This window comes from Panthera onca, chromosome E2, assembly GCF_046562875.1.
Source record: "Panthera onca isolate mPanOnc1 chromosome E2, mPanOnc1 haplotype 2, whole genome shotgun sequence".
In the NCBI taxonomy this organism is placed as follows: Eukaryota; Metazoa; Chordata; class Mammalia; order Carnivora; family Felidae; genus Panthera; species Panthera onca.
The window spans coordinates 13,919,742-13,941,262 of NC_138353.1; the positions used below are offsets into that span (position 1 = coordinate 13,919,742).

Consider the following 21,521-nt stretch of genomic DNA (forward strand, 5'->3'; position numbering starts at 1 on the left):
TAACCAGTTTAGCCTCCCTGGAACCTTCGGGGACGAATCTAGCAGCGCGCCCATTCTTCAAAGGGGGCAAGGACTGACTTTGAAAGACGGAAATTCTAGTGACCTGGGTTCGAGACCCGCCTCTGCCACTTCCTGGCAGAGTGTTACCTTGAGTGTGTGACTTCTGTTTCCCAGCTCCTGCCCCAGCCCCAGGCTCACTTTCTCACCTGTAAAATGAGGATACATAATACCATTTTATTGTTTTCGAAAACGTGTGTTCAATGCCACAAGAGCCAAGCATTTTTGAACAACAGGGAAATTAAGAACCAGAGCAGCGAAAGAATTTATGTAAAGGCAAAGCGAGGATGCCTGTTTTCAAATCCTGGCTCCAACAGTCACTTTTGGGATGATCTTTCCCCACAGTCTTGTCTCCTCAGAGCCTCAGTTTTCTCATCTGTAAAAAGGTTAGCGTTAATAGTTTTCTCGCAAGACTGTTATGGGAATTTTTACTTATTTATAACAACATTTACATTTGTACGCTTGCTTTGTGCCAGATGCTGTACCTGCCAGTTTATACCCCAACTCCTGTGAGGTAGGGATCATCATTTTCCCTTGCACAAACAGGAGAACAGAGGCACAGAAAGACAAAGTAGTGAGTCCAAGATCACACATCTAAGTTGTGTAGATTTGAATTCAGGCCTACTTAACCTAAAGCCTGGACTTTGGTTGCCTACAGGGCAATATAACTTGTTTAAGGCTGTGGGTGTTGGAGAAAGAGCCAGAAGTTGAGTATTTCCTCTAAATCAGATCATATCTTCCTCTGCTCAGAACCCTCCCTATCCCACTTAGGGTAAAAGCTGTAGTCTTGGGGCGCCTGGGTGGCGCAGTCGGTTAAGCGTCCGACTTCAGCCAGGTCACGATCTCGCGGTCCGTGAGTTCGAGCCCCGCGTCAGGCTCTGGGCTGATGGCTCGGAGCCTGGAGCCTGTTTCCGATTCTGTGTCTCCCTCTCTCTCTCTGCCCCTCCCCCGTTCATGCTCTGTCTCTCTCTGTCCCAAAAATAAATAAAAAACGTTGAAAAAAAAAAAAAAAAAAAAAAAAAAAAAAGCTGTAGTCTTTACTGTGCCTCACGATGCCCTAAGTGATCCGGCTCTGGTTACATCCCAGACCGGCTCTCCTCTGTCTTTCCCCCTCACTCACTATGCCCATCAGCCTCTTTGCTATTTCACTGAGATATTTTCCACCACGGGGCCTTTGCACTGGTTGTTCTCTCTTCCTGGAATGTTCTTCCCTCACATATTCCGATAGCTCCCTCCCACACCTCTTTCAGGTCTTTGTTCAAATGCTACCTCCTCAGCTACCTCCTTAGCGAGGTCTTCCCTGACCACCCTGTTTAAATTCAAAATTTTCTCTCCACTCCCTGCCTCCCTTCCCTGGTTTATTTTTCTCCTTAACACGTATCACCTTACTAAATATACTTACTTATTTTGTTTATTGTCCCCTCATTGGAAGCCAGCACCCAGAGGGCAAATAGTTTTTCCTGGACTCTTCCTTTTGTGGCCCCTAGAAAAGTACATGATAAGTGTTTAATAGAAATTTTGGAAAGAATGACTTTTCCATAAGAAGTTTCTCTCATGTATAGAGCTTTTGTTCCGTACCAGGTCCTGTGCCAACCTCATTACAGACGCTATTTCACTGCGTCTCTTTCTCTCACTAACACAGAGCAAGAGAGGATGCTACAGCCCCATTTGACAGATGGAACCCTGAGGCTGAGAAATCGGCCAGCCTCTAGCTGGTCTTTGCTGGTCACCGCCAGGCTATTTGATATGACCCCATAAATGTGAACCATGTGGCACCGGACTTCACACTATCAGCCACAGTCCTGTGGCTATTGTCATAGGTGCTTTTTATATATTTTTGCCCCCAAGGGTGAGCTGTCACCCAGCTCCTGAGTCAGACCCTTACGTCTGGAAGGTGATGGGGGTGTTTTGTCTTGAAAATGAGTCATCTGGGGGTGGGGCATCGGGCACAGGCCCAGGGCTCTAAAATGAGTCATCTCTTCACAGACCAGTGAAAAATCATAGCAGGATCCCCCTAACAAATCATATAGGCTGGGAAGATGAAGTCCAGAAAGAGGGCTCACATAGCACAGGCACAGAGACAGGGAGGTCTGATTCCCGACAAGAGGGGTTAGAGAGTGGGAGGGGAGGGTTCTGAGAGGGAAGAGGCACATCGCTCCTTCTCCCAGCCGTGAGAGAGATGCCCCAGCCAGCTGCTTCTATTCCAGACTGTGAGGAGGGGTGAGTCAGCCTGTTGGGGGGGGGACAGGCTTTAAGCCTGCCTGTATCCCCAACCCCACCCCCCAACACACACCCAGATGGACTGGAAGCTGGTTTTCTGGGATGCCAGGGCTCCTGACTCAGCACTGGGAATCTTGGCTGAGTGTGTTCTGGGAAATGTCAGGCCTACAGGAAACAGAGGGCCCCCACTCACACCATCCCGCAGGTGGGCGGGGAGTGAAGAGAGCAGGGTGTATGAGAGAACAGGGGCCCAGTGTGCAAGGGGCTGAGCATGAGCGGGTTTATGTACACAGGAGAGTTGAGAGTATGAGAGAGAGACAGTTGGCAAGCAAGGCATGGGGTTTATCTGTGCAAAGGAAGAGGCTGGGTGCCAGGTTGTGGGTGTTTGAAGCAGAGGCAAAGTGGAGGGGCTCCCAGGGCAAGGGAAATGTTTGCTGGGAAGACGTGTTCAAAGGAGACATCCAGCCTGCTAGGGGCAAAAATAAGAAGGGACATTGGCAAGATGTTCGTGCAGAGCAGAGATGCGGAGTTTGTAAAGGATGTTTGCAAAAAAGACGGTGTGGGGAAGAGAAAGGTCTGCCAAGCACACAGCACTCAGGTGAGCGGAAGAGCACGAAATGGCACGTGCGCGTTCCTGCGGTGCAGCGACAATACCCAGCAGGCCCCAACGCCCACCCTTAGGCCCCGCCCCTCACGCACAGCGGGGTGTTCTACGTGCCAGTCAGTGAGTTGCTGCTCCGCCATTGGCTAGCTGGCCGGAGTGGGCGGGCGTGCGGAGATTCCCGGAAGCGCAAGAGGCCCCGGCGCGTAGTGGACCCGGATCCAAGGAACAGTGGGTGCTTAGCAACGGGGGGAGGTGCCCAGTAATGGACGGGGGTGGGGGGCAGGAATTGTGAGTGCCTAGCAACAGAGAGGAAGGCGGTGCCTAGCAAGAGGGGGGCTCAGAGGAGTGGAGAGGTAGCCCTGGAGGATCTGTGGGTGTCTAGCAACCGGGGAGGACCCTAGCAACGGCGGGGAGTGGGACAGGGCGAAAGTGGGTTTTCGGAGGTGCGCAGGAAGAGCTATGGGTTCCTAGCAACCAGAGAGGGAACCAGGAGAAATTCGGGGAATTATTGACAGGAGAGGAAATCTTTGGTGGGTGGGAGGGACTATTAGGGTGGACACAGAGGAATGTGAAGGCTTGGCAAAGACAAGGCAAAGCAAGGAGGGCAGTGCCAACTCCTACCCGAATAATCCCTCCTGTTCTCCCCCAGGCGATGCGGCTGGAGGTGGGGGGCTTACTGCGGGGGACTTGTGGTCAACTGGGCCGGACTGTTGGTCTGCCTTGTGGGGCCCTGGGGCCTGGGCCCCACTGGTGGGTAAGAGACTGGGGGCGGGGGGGGGGGGGGGGAAATGTTCCTAGGCGGAAGAGGCTGAGGGAAGCCTTAGGGGGTAAAATAACAGGGAGGGGTCCAAAAGGGCCAGGATCCCGTGTCCTCCACTCCTTACCAATATCCACTTTTCTTGCAGGGGCCATGTGGGGGTTCTTGGGCCCAAATGTTCCATAAGGATGGGCCTAGCAGAGGCCTGGGTGAGGAGGACATTCGCAGGGCACGGGAGACTCGTATCAGGAAGACACCCCGGCCCCAGGTATCATTGTCTCCCACCTACCCAGCAACACCCCTTGAAGGCAGCTGGCCTCCCAAGCTTGGGGAAGGGTATGGCGGCAGGTTGGTTGGACTCCCTGGGCACCTTCCCACCCTCAGACTTTCTCCCCATTTCCCAGCTGAGCGACCGCTCTCGAGAACGCAAGGTGCCCGCTTCCCGCATCAGCCGCTTGGCCAACTTTGGGGGTAGGTGTGACTGTGGGAAATTGTGACCTAGAACAGAGGAGGCCACATTTATAGAATGAAGTAAGGGAGAGGGTGAATCAGAGACAGGAAGAGGAGTACGAGATGGAAAGAGAAGGAAGGCAAACGCTTGCAAAACTAAGAGAAATAGAAAGGAAGGTAACATTTATTGAGAGCTTGAATGTGCAAGGCTCCATGTGCACTCGATCTCTGCACAGAAGTGATGAGTGTTAGTTTCCATTCTGTAGATGAGGAAATGGAGGCTGAGGGAAGAGAAGTGACTTGACCCTATGTTACACAGCAGGATTGTTCAAACTTCAGGTCACGATCTGCATGAAATAATTCAATGGATTGCAGTCAGCATCCAAAAGAATAGAATGGAATATGTGGGTGCACATGTAAAGGAAATTTTCGTTTCATGAAACATTACATATATTGTATATATAACATACATTTATATTACATATGTATCATGTATCTATATACATACCATATATGTGTATGTATGTATACATATCTACTGTTATAATGCAGGTGTCTTCTTTAGTATGGATGATGGTTCAAGTTTTAAAGATACTGATTCACAGTCTAAAGAGGGAGTCAAATGCACTGGTTAGAGCTTTGATTTCAGGCTCAAGGTTCAAGGGGTTGATTCTGCTACACCCTTGCTTTGTGACTCTGGACGGGTTACTTAACTTCTCTGAGACTCGATTTCCTTTTCTGTAAAATGGAAGTTTTTCTGTGAAACTTATCTCACGCAGGTGTGAGGACAAGATGAGGCAATGCATATAAGGTGCTAGGAATGGTTCCTGGCAGGTAGCAAGTGCTCAGAAAATGCCAGTTGCAATTATTTACAGAAATGGGGATAGTGCAAGAGGCAGATAGACTCAAGATGCCTTTAGGGACAAGGAGACAGAGGAGGCAGAGGAAATCAAAGGCTGAGAGATAACATCAAAAGGAGGGACAGAGAGAAAGAGGCCAAAACAAATGTACCATGTGGAGGTACATGTGGAGGGGGAGAGATGGAGAAAAACCAACTTAGACAAGGAGAGGCACGAAGAAGATGAAGTGTGGACAGAGAAACGGGATCATAGGAAGACAGAGAGACTCAGGGGGATCATTTGGGGGCCTTCTTACTCTTGGCTGCACACTAGAATCATCCAGGATGCTTAAAAAATATATATGAGGGCACCTGGGTGGCTCAGTCAGTTAGGTGTCAGCTCAGGTGTTCAGCTCAGGTCACGATCGCATGGTTTGTGAGTTTGAGCCCCGCATCAGGCTCTGAGCTGACAGCTGGGAACCTGGAGCCTGCTTTGGATTCTCTGTCTCCCTCTTTTTTGCCCCTCCTCCACTTGCACTCTGTCTCTCTGCCTCTCTCAAAAATAAATAAAGCATTTTTAAACTATATATGTGTGTGTGTATATATATATATATATATATATATATATACACACACACACACACACACACATACATGAATTCCAAGGATCATCTCAGGCCATGATAATGGGCATTGTATTTGCCAAAACTCCTCATGTGACTGAGATGTGCAGCTAGGGGTGAGAACTGCTGACCCCGTAGATAGACATGGAGAGAGGGGTAGGGAAAGAGGCAGCTGTACCTTGAAGGGAACCCCAGGCAGGGAGAGAGTAGGTAAGAGACTGAGTTGGGGACAAAGACAGACAAAGAGTTGCCAACAGAAAGCTGGGAGACAGCTTGCTTAGGGAGAGGCTGAGCACAGACAGGGGATCGGGGGAGAAGCCCGGGGCAAGCAGGTACCCAACCTTCTCTCTTACTCCCCAGGACTGGCTGTCGGCCTGGGATTGGGAGTGCTGGCTGAGGTGGCCAAGAAGTCCCTGCCAGGAGGACATCTACCATCAGGTGAGTGAGCCAACTGCCTGGTTCAGACCTTGACCTTGCTGTGTGACCTGGCACAAGTGGCTTCACCTCTCTGAGCCCCGGTTTCCTCCTCTGGACAATGGATGATGTCAATGATGATGATGTACCCACCTCTTCGGGTCATTGTGAAGACGCTTTCAGGGTCATGATGGGGAGAAGTATATCATGTGAGAAAAATAGGAGTGTTGGGGGGTCTGTGGTCAACAGAGATAGAAAGAGAGGTGTTGAAATTAGCCCTGGTGGCTAAGATCCCACCAACAAATCAATGTCTGGAAACAAAAATGGGGGTAGATATTCTGGATTAAAAAGGGACTAAGGCCACAGTAACTGACAAATGAAATGTGTGACCCATAATTGCATGTCAGTTTGAGAAAAGTTACTATCGAAGACTTTTGGGGACAAATGGGAAAATCTGAATAGGGGTATTAGAGATATTAGAGAATTAGTGTTCATTTTCTTAGGTGTGATTATGGCACTGTGATTGTGTAGGGGAATATCCTTACTTTTAGCACAGGTTGAGTGCAGCTACATGTAAATGGTCTGCAAAACTGAGTGTTTGGGCACACACACACACACACACACACACACACACACACACACAGATAAATTATGCAGGTGAGGCAGAACGTGAAAAGTTTGAATCGGGTGTGCAGGTGTCCATTATACTGTGTGTGCAACTTTTCTGTTCATTTGGATTTTTTTCAAAATAAAAAGTCGTGTATGAGTGGAGGATTAGGCTTTAGGTAAGGCCATACTGAGTCTACACGCTGTTCTGCCACTTCTGTGCTGTGTGACCCAGGGCCAGGCACTGTACCTCTCTGAATGTCTTGCTTCCTCACCTTGAAAATGAAGGCATTGGTAGTTGTCTGGTTTTTTTTTTTTCCTTAATGTTTATTTTTCATTTGTGAGAGAGAGGGGTGGGGGGTGGGGAGAGAGAAAGAGAGAGAGCATGCAAGAGTGGGGAAGGGGCAGAGAGAGAGAGAGAGGGAGACAGAGAATCCAAAGCAGGCTCCAGACTCTAAGCTGTCAGCACAGAGCCTGATGCAGGGCTTGAACCCATGAACCATAAGATCATGACCTGAGCTGAGGTTGGACGCTTAACTGACTGAGCCACCCAGGCGCCCCAAGGCATTGGTAGTTCTTACTTCCTGGGCTAATTGTGGGGACTGAGCCAGAGAATCTACAGACACACTTGGAATTCTGCCTGGCACAGGGCAAGCCCTAGCTAGGGAAAGAGCTCAGTACATTTTTTTATCAAATAAATAAAAGCTTAATATATGCTTTATTGGGGTGCCTGGGTGGCTCAGTTGGTTGAGCGTCTGGCTTCAGCTTAAGCTATGATCTCACAGCTTGTGAGTTCGAGCCCTGCCTCGGGCTTTGTGCTGACAGCTCAGAGCCCGGAGCCTGCTTCGGATTCTGTGTGTCCCTGTCTCTCTGCCCCTCCCCTGCTCACGGTCTGTCTCTCTCTCTCCTTCAAAATAAATAAACATTAATTTTAAAAAATGAATAAATAAATGCTTTATTGAGTAATCGTATAATTTCTATGTGGAGCTGTGCACGTATCCTAAGCGCGAAGCTTGGTTCATTTTCACCAAGTGGATACATCTGCTTCCGCAGAGCAAGGAACCCTAAGGCAGCAGTTCTCAAACTTTTTGGTCTCAGGAGTCTGCACACCCTTACAATTTAGGAATAGATAAACAAAATGTGTTATATTCATACAATGGGATACGATTCGACTGTAAAAAGGAATGAAGTACTGATCCATGCTACGATGTGAATGAATCTTAAAACTATCTTAAGTGAAAGAAGCCAGACACAACAGATCACATATTGTGTGAGTCCATCCATATGAAATGTACAGAATAAGTAAATCCATAGAGACAGCAAATTGATGGTTTCCAGGGGCTCAGAGGGAGGCGGTTGGGAGAAATGCCGGGGGGGGGCGGGGGGGGGCGGGCGGTGACTGCTAATAGGTATGGGGTTTCTCTTTGGAGTGTGAAAGTGTTCCAAAATTGCTTGTGGTAATAGTTGTACAGCTCTGAATATATTAGAAGCCATTGAACTGTATACCTTAAAGAGGTGAATTGCACGGTTGGTGAATTATATCTCAATCTGTTAAAAAAATAGAATGAGGACCCCAAAGACCCTTTTATGGATTATATTTTTGCGTTGTATTTATGGGTATTTACTGCATTAGAGATTAAAACAGAACATTTTAAAACACAAGAATACACACACACATTCCATCAGCTGTCAGAACAATGGCATCGGGGCTCCTGGGTGGCTCAGCAAATTAAGCGTCCAACTCTTGATTTCAGCTCGGGTCATGATCTCACAGTCGTGAGATTGAGCCCCGTGTCAGGCTCCACACGCATCAGGCTCCACATTATGTGTGGAGCCTCCTTGAGATTCTCTCTCTCTCTCTCTCTCTCTCTCTCTCTCTCTCTCTCCCTCTGCCCCTCTCTCCTGCTTGTGCTCTCTCTCTCTCTCTCTTAAAAAAAAAATGGCATTGGGGCGCCTGGGTGGCTCAGTCATGATCCAGCTCAGGTCATGATCTCACAGCCCGTGAGTTCGAGCCCTACATCGGGCTCTGTGCTGACAGCTCAGAGCCTGGAGCCTGTTTCAGATTCTGTGTCTCCCTCTTTTTCTCTGACCCTCCCCTGTTCATGCTGTCTCTCTCTCTGTCTCAAAAATAAATAAATGTTAAAAAAAAAAAAATTACCAAAAAAAAATGGCATCATCACAGGTCATGGAGGTTCTGGAAAACTCCACCGAACACTTATGGGAGAATGAGAATAAAAAGGGGCAAATAACATTAATATCATTATGAAAGTAGTTTTGATCTCACAGAGCCTCCTTGAAGTGTCTCAGGGGCCCTCAGGGTTTCTAGAACCACACTTCGAGAATCACTTCCTCTCATTCTCTGGAAGCTCCTATCTGCCCGCTCTTGGCCACTTCTCCTTCCAGGGGAAACCACCCTCTTGGCTTCTGACCCCCAAGATTACTTTTGACTGTTTTTGCTTTTTACACCAACGGAATCAGACAATGTATTCTCACATGTGTCTGGCCGCTTTGGCTCAACGTTCTGTTGGAGGGATGCCTCTGGGTCACTGTGAGTTGACGCAGGCTGTTCATTCAATGCCGTAGGAGTCACTTTGTGATTGTTTCCAACATGCCTTTGCTCATGCAATGGACTGTCGCTTGGCTTGTTTCCGGTGGGGGACTGTTCTGAGGAGTGCTCTTTGGGAACCTTCTAGGACTCTCCGGACGCACACATGCATTTGTCTTGGGTACATACCCAGGAGAGAAGTTACACCAGGTATAGGTGTATGCTCTACTGGAAACTTCCCAGAGGGCCCGTGCAATGACTCTCGTCAGCAGTGTGGGTGTTTAGGCTGCTCCTCGTCCCTGCCAACACTTGGCATGGCCTTTTTCATTTTAGCCATTCTGGGGATTATGCAGTAGTGCTACAATGATTATTTTTGTGCTTGTGACACAAATGATTATTCTCTGCCCCACAGAGAGCGGCACCCGGCCAGGCTCCAGTCCCTTCCTGTCAGAGGCCAATGCCGAGCGGATCGTGCAGACCTTGTGTACAGTTCGGGGGGCCGCCCTCAAGGTTGGCCAAATGCTCAGCATCCAGGGTACAGCGTGAGCCTCAACTCCTGACCCTTGACCTCACGTCTCCCCCACCCCAACACACCAACAAGCACCAACTTCAGATACTCCCACGGGGGCCCCTCCCTCGCCTCCTCCCTCACTGCTTCCCCTTGTCCCCCTGTCTCCCAAGACAACAGCTTCATCAGCCCCCAGCTTCAGCGCATCTTCGAGCGGGTCCGCCAGAGCGCCGACTTCATGCCCCGCTGGCAGATGCTGGTGAGTGCCCGGTCGGGGAGGGCTGGTGAGGGAGGCATGCTCCACCCGCCTGACCCTCCTGGCTTCATGGCTCTACTCCCTGACTGACTCTGAGCCTCAGTTTCTCTGTCTGTAAAACGGGGACCACTAAAACACGTCTCAGAGGATCGCTGAGATGACTAAATGAGAGAGTGGTGCAGGGCGCTTGGTCCAGTCCCTGGCAGGCTCAAGGCTCTGTCACGGCTCCTAAAGAGGCAGGGATGTGCCGTGGTTGGGGGCCAGACTTTGTGAGTTCAAATCCTGGCTCTGCCATGTACTGCCTGTGTGATCTCAGACATGTGGCCTGACCTCTCTGTGCCTCAGTTACCTCATCTGTGAAATGGCGGTGGTGATGGCAACACCCACATCATAGGGTTACATAAATCAGTATAGGTAAAGCACTTAGAAAGGGCCCCTGGCACACGGTAAGTGACATGCCAGTTCTAACTGTTATTAGTACTGGTTTTTTAATTAAAGGCGATCATGTCTGTAAATAGGTTGGCACAGTGCCTGGCACTGAGTAAGTGCCCAAGACACGAGCTGTTCTTCTAATAACTGGCTAAGGGTGTGGAATCTGGATCCAGCTGCCTCCCTTCCTTCTGATCTCTGTTCTGCTCACTCACCACGTGACCCTGGGTATTACTGCCCCTCTCCGAGCCACTCTGGATAGGACCCGGCTCACAGGAAGCCCTCTGTAAATTTTAGCTCTTTTTTTTTTTCTTTAAGTTTATTTATTATTATTTTCATTTTTTTAATTAAAAAAAATTTTTTTTAATGTTTATTTATTGTTGAGAGAGAGAGACAGAGCATGAGTAGGGGAAGGGCAGAGAGAGAGGGAGACACAGAATCCGAAGCAGGCTCCGGGCTCGGAGCTGTCCGTAGAGCCTGACACAGGGCTCGAACTCATGAACTGCAAGATCCGAAGTAGGATGCTCAGCCAACTAAGCCACCCAGGTGCCCCTTTAAGGTTTTATTTATTTTTGAGAGAGAGACAGAGCATAAGTGGGAGAGGGGCAGAGAGAGGGAGACACAGAATCGAGCTGTCAGCACAGAGCCTGATGTAGAGCTCGAACCCAGGAATTGCAGGATCACGACCTGAGCCGAAGTTGGCCGCTTACCGACTGAGCCACCCAGGTGCCCCTGTTTATTTATTTTTGAGAGAGAGAGAAGAGAGCACAAGCTGGGGAGGGGTAGAGAGAGAGAGAGAGGATCCCAAGCAGGCTCCGCACTGACAGCCTCCCCTCCTATGCAGGGCTCAAACTCACAAACCGTGAGATCCTGATCTGAGCCGAAACCAAGAGTCAGATGCTTAACCGTCTGAGCCACCCAGGTGCCCCTTAGTTCTTTGTCACGTTATGTTTTTCTTTTATCTTTGAGAGAGACAGAGTGCAAGCAGGGGAAGGGCAGAGAGAGAGGAAGACACAGAATCTGAAGCAGGCTCCAGGCTCTGAGCTGTCGGCACACAGCCCAACATGGGGCTCGAACTCACAAGCCATGAGATCATGACCTGAGCCGAAGTCCGACACTCAACCGACTGAGCCATCCAGGCGCCCCTTCTTCTTTATCACATTAACCTTGAGTTAATGATACAATATAGGAGTATAATGAAGGATTATTATCAGTCTTGACTTTACATAATAGCAATCCCCACAATAGCCCACATGGCCTCAGGAGTACAGGTTCAGGCCGGGTCTCTCGGTCTGCCAGCACCTGGCTTGTCACCTTTGCCAAAAGACTTAGCCTCGGTTTCCTCATCTGTAAAGTTGGGTAGTAGCCAGGAGCTTAGCCTAGAGGCCAGCATGGGGTGAACGGGATTATTAACACATAAAGCGCTCAGCACGGAGTGAACTCCTTTGCCCACAACAGTGATGCTGGTTGTTTCTTTTGGCCACTGTCCCCAGAGAGTTCTCGAAGAGGAGCTGGGCAGGGACTGGCAGGCCAAGGTGGCCTCTTTGGAGGAGGTGCCCTTTGCTGCTGCCTCTATCGGGCAGGTGCACCAGGGCATGCTGAGGGATGGGACAGAGGTGGCCGTGAAGATCCAGGTGAGGAGACAGGCAGGGCAGGGGTGGGCACCCCGCTGTCCCGGAGGAGTGACTCCCGCTCTCCGTCCCTCCCTGCTCCTGCTCGCAGTACCCAGGCGTTGCCCAGAGCATCCAGAGTGATATCCAGAACCTGCTGGCAGTGCTGAAGATGAGTGTGGCCCTGCCTGAGGGTGAGGCGGTGCTCCAGCCCTGGCTGCGGCGGGGAGAGAGTGGGGCTCGGGGCAGGGTGTGAGTGTGGGCGAATGTGTAAGTCCACGCGTTTGAGACAGAAGGGACACCAAGGCAGGGAGAGCCCAGAGAACCTGAGTGTGTGAGAAGACGACGAACTTAGAGATTCTGACACAACCAGAGACAGAAGCCTATGCTGAAAGAAACAGACACACAGGGTGCCCAGAGAGGGACTGGAGGTCTGGAAAAGAGCCACAGAAGCAGGACCTCTTGCGCGCGTGCGTGTGTGTGTGTGTGTGTGTGTGTGTGTGTGTGAGAGAGAGAGAGAGAGAGAGAGTCCTGGACACAAGATTTCGAGGCCGTGAGAACGGTGTGAGAGGCTATGAAAAAGAGAGAGTAGGTGGTGTGTGTGACCATAGAAGAGATGCCTGGGGACTGGTACACAAGCCTGTGGGAGAGGCCCCAGGAGAGACTGCAGAAGAGGCCCGTGTGAGGGCCAGACGGCAGGTGTGTGGACAGACGACGTGGTAAAAGGGATGGAGCAGAAGGTATGAGGGGCTTCGAGAGACAAACGGACAGCGAGAGAAAAGGTCCCTGAGTGGAAGCCTGGTGGTGGCTGTCATGGCGGGGACAGGCCGCGGCCTGCCCTGGCTGACACGGCTGCCCCCTCAGGCCTGTTTGCTGAGCAAAGCCTGCAGGCCTTGCAGCAGGAGCTGGCCTGGGAGTGTGACTACCGCCGTGAGGCGGCTTGTGCCCAGAACTTCAGGTGAGCTGAGCCCCCTGCGTCCCTGCCGCCCCCCACCCTCCCCCCCCAGCCCCGGGACCCCTTGCTTCCCTCCCAGGAGGAGAGGGAAATGGATATCCCCACCCCCCAGCCGCTGGCAGCTGGAACCCTGGGGTGGGACCTGCAAACTCTTTATTCTCTTCACTTGCTCATCCATCTCTCCCTCACCCCTGCCTTGATTTACCCCCTGGGTCCTCTGGGAGCTTGGGCACGCCACTTCCTCTCTCTGTCGCTTTTCTCATCTGTCGAATGGGACACATAACCACGTGGAGTCAGGAGGAAGAAGGACTTGTCGACAGGCACTTAGTCATGCCACGAGATACCGTCATTCCACTGGACAAAGAATAAGCAGTCTGACAGTGATGCTGGTGAGAGAGGACAGGGCTCCAGGCCAACCCTTACATACCGTGGGCAGGGAGAGAAATTGAGATAAGCATTCAGTTTGGCATCATCAAGGCTCAATATTCCCATACAACCCCGTAATTGCCCTCCTTGCTAAATAAATGCTCCAGGGCCCCTTGGGCTGGTGTATACCATCAGCCTTTTCCAGAATGCTCAGAGCAGCAATAGCCCCAAAGTGGTCACAACCCAAATCTATGAAGTTCATCTAGCAGGGTAGATAAATAAATGAAGGCATAATCCATCAGCGGAATATCACACAGCAGCGAAAATCAATGAACCAGCTACGGGGAACCATGTGGTGGTATCTTAGAAGCATCGTGATGTGCAGCAGTTAAAATACATTCGGTGAGACCCTCCACAGCATGGCCCACGGGTTTATTGAGCCAAGGTCTGTAGATACGGAGCAAGAGAAGGGGCAGTAGAAGACAGTGACTAGGGGCATGGGCCCTGGGCTCGGATGTGGGATTCAGTCCCAGGTCAGCCCTTAGCAGCCTGGGTGGCTGAAATCTGCATGCTTGGGACAGCATCCTCCTCATAGGGGAGTGAAGGAAAAAGGGGATTGTGCTTTAATCAGCCCAGCAGGAGTGGCTCAAATACCGGAGATTTTATAACAGGGACAAAAATACAAGTGTCAAAGTGGGGCCTTGAAGAGGACAGGATGAAGTGGGCTGGGTGAGAGCACTCGTCTGTGAGATCTGGAAGCCCCCTTCTCAGTACCCTTAGAATAAAACCCACATCATTCCCCTGGCCTTCACGACCTCCTTGCCCCCCTGAACCACCCCCTGCCCAGCCCTCCCACTGGTCCCAAGCACAAGTCTTGCTCATAATCTTTGCCTCCCAAATCTTACGTTGACACACTTACCTCAGTCGATTATGAAGTCCCGTCCCTTCCCTTCTGTCCCAGGCAGTTGTTGGCAGGTGACCCTTTCTTCCGAGTGCCAGCTGTGATTGAGGAGCTGTGCACAACGCGGGTGCTGGGCATGGAACTGGCTGGAGGGGTCCCCCTGGACCAGTGCCAGGGCTTAAGCCAGGACATCCGGAACCAGGTATGTGGTCTTGAGGGGACAGTAGGGAGGGCACTGCCCCGGGACAGTAGGGAGGGCACTGCCCCAGGTCAGTGCTGGCAGGGCTGGCTAGACACGTAGTCCTCCCTCTCCGGTCAGAAAGAGCTTTACAGGGGCCGACTCTGTGATGTCTGTTACTCCTCCCCACTCCAGATCTGCTTCCAGCTCCTGAGGCTGTGTCTGCGGGAGCTGTTTGAATTCCGATTCATGCAGACGGACCCCAATTGGGCCAACTTCCTGTACGATGCCTCCAGCCACCAGGTTGGTTCCCTAGGATGTGTATCAGGGTCCATGAGCTGCTGTAACACATAGTTCCCGATCATTTCAGTATCTCAACACAATAGTAGTTATTACCCACATAACAGGCTGGAGTGGCCGTCCTCCGCACGGTGGTTCAGGGACCCAGGCACCTTCCCTTCTGTGATTGTGCCATGCCCTTAGGCCTTGCCATGCTCTCCTTCCAGTGAAAGGGGAAAGAGAAGTTAAGAGGGTAGCGCCCTGCCTAACTGCTTTGGCCAGACGTGGCCCATCATTCCCTATACCATTCCATTGATAAGAACTGGTCACACAGCCTGTCTAGGTGCAAGGGCTGCTGGGAAACGGAATCTCCGAGAGGCAGTGGTTGCCTAGTGGCACCGCTTACGGAAGGCTGTTCATCATTGCCACGCTTGTCATTCACTTAGAACGCGCCAAGCGTCTACTGCCTCTTGACAGTGATGCCAAGACAACTCTGATCCTTGCCCTTCTCAGAGTTCCCAGAACAGCGGAGGGACCCGTGACCAGACATTGATGACTGAGTAGTCAGTACCACGATGGGGAAATGTGGGCCAGAGTGGCAGTGAAGGGGAAGCACAGGGGGCTGGGGGAAGCCAGGGAAAGTGGCTGACTCAGCACGGCGTAGGCCAGGTCAAGGAAGTTTTCTCAAAGGCAGTGCCATTCAAGCTGACACCAGAAGGATGAGAAGGGGAAGGCCACCTGAAGAGCAGCGAAGAGTGTTCCTAGCAGGGGACACAGGGTGGCCGAGGGTCTGGACTGAAAGACTTAGCGTGCCTGGCTGCCAGATGGCTTTCCAAAGTCGTCTGTACCCATTCTGTCCCCAGAGGGATCTTTCTAAAAACAAATCTGGCCAAGCTGTCCCTTCTGCAGCTCGCCAGCCGCCTCAAGATCAAGTCTGAGCCTTCTGCTGAGTGTGATGTGGCCCCACTGAGTCTCCAGCCTCAGTCCCCTGACACCTCCTTCCCCCCCAAGTGCACAGATACCCTGTATCCCTCCTAGGCTCAAACTGCTTGGAAGTATTTTTCTAACTGCAGGTAAGGGGGTGTGATAGGAGTCCTGACATCAGTTTACTGGGTCTCAACATCTTTTTTTATTTTTATTTTTTGAGAGAGAGAGAGAGAGAGAGTGAAGAGAGAGAGAACAAGTGGGGGAGAGGCAGAGAGGGGGGAAAGAGAAAATTGCAAGCAGGCTCCACGCCCAGTGTAGAGCCCAACATAGGGCTTGATCCTACAACTGTGAGATCATGACCTGAGCTGAAATCAAGAATTGGATGCTGAGCCACCCAGGTGCCCCTAACAGCATTTTTTGTTTTAAAGCCATAGAGTAGAGAATATCAGTGTGTCGCAGATGGGAGGGATCCAGAGTATTTCAGGATGCTTTTGTTTGACCTTATATTTGTGTGTGCATGGGCACTGGTGTCCAGTATGATCTGTATTTCTTACTGTGGGTTGTGATCAATAGTGTGAACCCTGCTGCCCTAAAGAAACTCTTACACATGTGTCCACGGGGCACTGTTTTTAATAGCCAGACCCAGAAGTAACCATGGTGTCCATCAGCCAGCTAAACGCCTTGTGATAGATTCACACAACGAAGTCCTTACACAGTAGTGAAAAAAATGAATGAGCTCGAGCTGCACATAGCAACGGGGATAAATTGCAAAACCATGCTGGGCACAAAGAATAAGCTGCAGGACACCTATCATAAATGCCCTTTGTATGAAGTTTTCTTAAATGTTGATTTATTTATTTTGAGAGAAAGAGCGAGAAGGGGAGAGGCAGAGAGAGAGAGAGAATCCCAAGCAGGCTCTGCACTGACAGTGCAGAGCTGGACACAGGCCTCGAACTCACAAACTGTGAGATCATAACCTGAGCCAAAACCAAGAGTTGGACGCTTAACCGACTGAGCCACCCAGGTGCCCCCAGTAGGAAGGAAGTTTTAAAACACACAAAGCATTACTATTTATTGCTCACACATGCCCGAATATGTAGAGAATATAGAAATTCACACATGGGAATTTCAGGAAATGATAATTTAGTAATAATAACTTTAGGAAAGTGGTGGCCCTGGAGGAGAGGATGGGGACAGGACAGGCTGGGGGCCGTGGGAGGTATTTAATATTTTAAACCGGGTGGTGGGATTTGTGGGTGTTCATTTCACTTTTCTACGTATTTTATTCTTTAGATTTCTTTCTATGCCTAAAACCTGTTATTATAAAAATAAGTAGGACCAGAAATATAAAAGCCATGTCCCTTCAGGTTTTATGCAGGGGTGGATGGGAAGTGTGGGCCCAAAGCCAGGAACCCAGGGAGGCAGCCAGGCCGGGACTCTTGAGAGGAGAGGCAGGGTGTGGGAAGGGACCCGGGTGCCCCACCCCCCACCATGGACAGTGGGGGTGGGGGGTGGACTCCCAGCATCCCTTTTACCATCTCCCATTCCCAGGTGACCCTGCTGGACTTTGGTGCAAGCCGGGAATTTGGGACTGAATTCACAGACCATTACATCGAGGTGAGTCCCCCCAACTCTGGGGTCTTTGAAGGGCCAAGCCTTAAGCCCACTACTGAGGTGAGGGGGAGAAGGAGCAGTATCATGTCTGGAGTTAAGAAATCAAAAGTAATAGTAACAGTTAACAAATACCAAGCCCTTAATATGATGTCAGGCACTGCTTTAGGTGCTATACATGTGACACCTGATCTAAACCATAGTGTGTGGGGGCGGGACCATTTTTAGTCTCACTTTACAGAGGAAGTTACTGGAGCTCAAAGAAGTTAGGGATCCAGACTCAGGGAGCCTAGGTCCAGAGCCCGGGCTCCCAAACCCTGACCAGCTCCCTTCTAAGAGGCCCACAGTGGCCATCCTGCCACCTCCCCACACCCCAGGCTGTCCCAGGCCTTAGTGTTCAGCCTTATACTCAGATACCTCCCTGGCAGGCTGCTTGTGGGGGCGGGGGGCACAGCTCTCCTCAGGAAGCGTTTCCTCACTTCTGCTGCCCGGCCTTCCCACCCACTTACTGGTGGCGTCTCGTTGCCTCCAAGGCATCTCATTTATTTGTTGAGATTAGCCATTTGACCTGGGTCTTCTATTCATTTACTCATCAATCCAAATATTCTCTGACAATTCCCCCTGTACCCAGCCCTCTTCTGGGCCCACGGACAACAGCAACCAATCCAACCTACTGTCCACCTTCACAGAGCTCACAGACCAGGAGGGAACAGACAGTAAGGACCCAGAGTGGTCAGGGCTGGAATGGGGAAGCACGGGAGACTGTAGGACCCCAGAGGGGGAGGCTGGGCCAGCCTAGGGGGTCAGGGAGAGCTTCCTGGAGGAGAAGGCCTCAGAGAAGAAACCTGAAGGATGAGGAGGCCAGTCAGGAAGAGGCAAAGAGGGTATTCCAGACTGATAACATAAAAAGGCCAAGAGGAGAGAAGGGATATTCCCGTTAGAGCAGCGCTTCTCAAACTTTAGTGTATATGAGAACCCCACAGTCCCCACGACCAGCATGATCCTATTAAATGCAAATTGTGGTCTGGAGTCAGACATAAGATGCTGCATTTCTAACACACTCTCAGGTGATGTCAAAGCTTACTGGTACAGGACCACACTTTCAATAGAAAGTCCTAGAGGACCAAAAGGATGTTCATTTCTGACTGGGCCAGCAGGTTAGGACAGAGTAGGAGCCAGCTCTGAGGCCAAATCACTCTGGGTCTGAAAAGCCATGCTTTGCAGCTTGAACTTTAATCCAGGTACCGTGGGGACCCATGGAAGGGATTTGAGCAGGGAAGTACAGAGAATTAGAAAACTCCCTCAGAATAGCAGGTAGCCTGGGAGACTGGGGGCTGGGAGCCCAGGACAGGGAAGAAAGGACAAGGCCCAGGGCTCTGGCTTGGGGACTAGAGGATGATGGGGCCACTGGTGACATAAGGACAGGAAGGAGGGGCTGGTAATCCCCCCCCCACACACACACACATACACACAGGCCCCTTGGGCCCTCTCTCAAGGCCACTGGAGGCACAAAGCTGAGGCCTCTCTCTGTGTAGTTGGGACGTCTTGTGTGTCCCCCCATTCTCCCCCAGGGCTATTGGCAAGGCTCTCCTCCAGTCTCTCCAGCCTTTTCCAGTTTAAAAAAGCCCTGTCACACCAGTCCCTGAGGACCACAGGCCTGACAGATGGCCAGACAGGCTCGGGCAGGGGGGACTGAGACAGACTAGAACTGCCACATTTAATTCCATATTCCCCTTCCTCCCGAGAAAGTGGTTCAGATTTCCACTCCTCGCCTTGCTATTCCCCCAGTCAGCCTTTGTCCTTTTCTGTGAAGTAGGGACCTTCACATGCACCTCTTAATAATGGTAGCTCATCATGGTTATGGCTCTTTCTACAGGCAGGCTCAGTGCTAAGCACCCCACAGATCCCACCTCCTTTGTCCCTGCAGCCACCCATGAGGAAGACACTTTCATCATCCCCACTTGACAGATGAGAAAGTGGAGGCCCCAGAGCAAAGCGACTTGCCCGGAGTCTCTCAGCCAGCAAGTAGCTGGGATGGAGCCCAAGCAGGCTGGCTCTGGATTCTGTCTGTCCGCGCCCTCAACCCCTGCTCTCCCCACGTGCACTCACGTCTGGCGAGGTGCCTAGCTCCGCACACTAATTTGCCAAACAAAGGTTCACCAAGGATCTCCTGAATGCCAGACCTTGTGCCACATGGGACTAAGCACAACCGGGATCCCCGTTCTCTTGGGGCTCCAAGCCCCTGTAGGAGACAGACAACTAGGCAATGACAGAGATGGCCCCATGGCAACCTCACATGCAGGTCTGGGTCATGGTCACATCCTTGTCCAGTTGAGTGTGTGGACCCACAAATAGCACTTGACATTTACTTCCCTCTGGCTGTTTCACTGTGGTAATTTCCAGGCAGGCACTATGTTCCAGGCCAGGTGGGTAGAACCCCTGACCACCCCCACCCCCAGGTTCTGGAACGGTCTTGAGGGAGATATAGATAGGGGCAAGGTGAGGAGAGAGCAGCTTCTAGGGGAGAGGGCTTAAGTAGACGAGAATGCAGGTGGGTACAGGGAGGGCCAGGCTTCTAGCTGGTTCATCTCCAGTTTTCAAGAGCCCTCCTTGAACTCCACTCCCTTGGCCTTTGACTTTCTGATGAACACCCGTTTCCCAGGTGGTGATGGCAGCAGCCAATGGAGACAGAGACCGGGTCCTGCAGAAATCCCGGGACCTCAAATTCCTCACAGGCTTTGAAACCAAGGTTGGGAAACACTTGGGGGGTGGGGGTGGGTTGGGAGCTGCTTATCTGTACTGGGGGGGCTCTGGGGAGGAGTAGGGGAATGAGGGCTACTTGGCTACACAGAAACCCTGGGGAAACGCGCCCCATTTATCTATTCTAGAAGGAGGGAGTGGGGGACTGCTAGTGGGTACGGGGGGTGGGGAAATGGAGGCTGTTTCTCTGTTCTAGGGACTGAGGGCTACTTTTCTATTGGAGGCTCTGAGAGGAAGTAAAGAGCCATTTGGGGGAGGCCTAGAGGTTCTGGAAGGAGTGGCAGATACTTAACACTCCTCAGGGAGTAGGGGGCTTGTGTTTATACTTGAGACTATGAGGGAGATGGGTTAAGTGGGGGGCTGTATGCCACACTGCGGGTCTCTTGCTTTCCCCGTCCATAGGCATTCTCGGATGCCCATGTGGAGGCAGTGATGATCCTGGGGGAGCCCTTCGCCACCCAGGGCCCCTACGACTTTGGGGCAGGTGACACTGCCCGCCGAGTGCAGGGCCTCATCCCTGTGCTGCTGCAGCACCGGCTGCGCCCACCGCCGGAGGAGACCTATGCCCTGCACCGCAAGCTGGCAGGGGCCTTCCTGGCCTGCGCCCGCCTCCGCGCCCACATCGCCTGCCGGGACCTCTTCCAGGATACCTACCACCGCTATTGGGCCAGTCGCCAGGCCTAGCCTCTGCCTGCAGCCTCCTGACCAGAAGGGACTTGGGGTCAGACCCTTTAGATGGCCTCCATCCTGTGATTCTGGCCCCAAAGCAGGCCATCCACTGCTGTGATGCCTCCTTTCCATTCCCCTGCAAGCCTGGGGACCATCCGGTCTGATTTCCCCGTCTTGCCTAGCTCCCTTCCTTGGGGCTGGGGAAACCTCCAGCTAGGGAACTCCCAACTTCACACCCCCATATCCTGATCTTCCCACTCCCGTGTGGGCACCCAGGAACTCTACGCCAGGGATTAATTTATTTTTGCCAACGTTTAAGAGCCTTAGGCCCTCTGCACCCAGTCATGCAGATCCAGACTCATCTAGATGGGGAGCCCCACACCTCTGGGTCAGGTCTCTCACCGATCTGGCCAGTGAAAGGGGAGGAGCGGTGGCTGGTGGAGGCAGCCCTCACCTTTGCTGCCCTCACCCCTCCACCAGCTGCGTTCTCCCGGGCTCTATCCTTTCTGTGTGTTGGGGAGGGGGTAAGGGAGGGTGTTTGAAACTTCAGTCAGAATAAAAGTGGCTCTCCCTTTCCCGGCTCTTTTCTCTGCGCTGGGTGGCGGTGGGGGTGGGGAGGAGCTCTCAGCCAGCCTCCAGGTGCAGATGGCCAGCCCCCTCCCATCCTCTGGTCTGAAAGCCCCAGCCCTGCCTGGGCCATCTGTTGCCGGGAACCTCCTTCTACCCATTCCCTCCCACTTGCCCGCCCCCCCCCCTCCCGCACGTGCTGACCACCTGCTCGAAAAGGCCAAGGCAGCTGAGAAGGCCAGCCCTCCCCGTCCACGTCCTCCCCGCCCCCCCCCCCCCCCCCCCCCGCCCCGGCCACCTCCCAGGCCCCTCGCTCCCTCCCCTCGGCTCCCAGCAACCTCGCTTTTGCTAATGGGCCGTAATGCCCCTGCCAGCTGCTTTGCCAAACCCA

The 21,521-nt window shown here is 51.9% G+C and overlaps 1 protein-coding gene and 1 long non-coding RNA gene across 6 annotated transcripts; one reads left to right on the plus strand and one right to left on the minus strand.

Annotated features, from left to right (window-relative positions):
• Nucleotides 1-298: 298 nt before the first annotated feature.
• LOC132690578 (uncharacterized) lies at nt 299-5,977 on the minus strand. Of its 3 annotated transcripts, none has more exons than XR_013552353.2 (3): nt 5,891-5,977; nt 1,460-1,540; nt 299-433 (listed from the first exon to the last, which is right to left on the minus strand). It is a non-coding gene; the product is annotated as an uncharacterized LOC132690578 (long non-coding RNA). The 3 variants fall into 3 exon arrangements; XR_013552352.1 differs by lacking the exon at nt 5,891-5,977 and adding an exon at nt 3,766-3,853; XR_009615439.2 differs by lacking the exon at nt 5,891-5,977 and adding an exon at nt 2,977-3,066.
• On the plus strand, nt 3,032-21,139 carry COQ8B (coenzyme Q8B). Of its 3 annotated transcripts, none has more exons than XM_060649794.3 (15): nt 3,032-3,109; nt 3,531-3,635; nt 3,787-3,906; nt 4,043-4,109; nt 5,910-5,987; nt 9,527-9,649; nt 9,796-9,881; nt 11,801-11,941; nt 12,030-12,111; nt 12,782-12,875; nt 14,200-14,341; nt 14,513-14,620; nt 17,075-17,140; nt 19,797-19,883; nt 20,297-21,139. In XM_060649794.3, exons 2-15 carry the CDS (start codon nt 3,534-3,536, stop codon nt 20,576-20,578), a joined length of 1,578 nt encoding a protein of 525 aa, XP_060505777.2. In that variant the 5' UTR covers nt 3,032-3,109; nt 3,531-3,533; the 3' UTR covers nt 20,579-21,139. The 3 variants fall into 3 exon arrangements, with proteins under 3 accessions (XP_060505777.2, XP_078294539.1, XP_078294540.1); XM_078438414.2 differs by having other exon boundaries at nt 3,038-3,113; XM_078438413.1 differs by lacking the exons at nt 19,797-19,883; nt 20,297-21,139 and adding an exon at nt 15,506-15,669.
• Nucleotides 21,140-21,521: the final 382 nt, after the last annotated feature.

Bases quoted from the DNA above. Each gene is read 5' to 3' on its own strand.
- COQ8B (XM_060649794.3), top strand. From the start codon at position 3,534: ATGCGGCTGGAGGTGGGGGGCTTACTGCGGGGGACTTGTGGTCAACTG. The intron at 3,636-3,786 runs GTAAGAGACTGG...CTTTTCTTGCAG, and splicing joins GGCCTGGGCCCCACTGGTGG to GGGCCATGTGGGGGTTCTTG. The intron at 11,942-12,029 runs GTGAGGAGACAG...TCCTGCTCGCAG, and splicing joins AGGTGGCCGTGAAGATCCAG to TACCCAGGCGTTGCCCAGAG.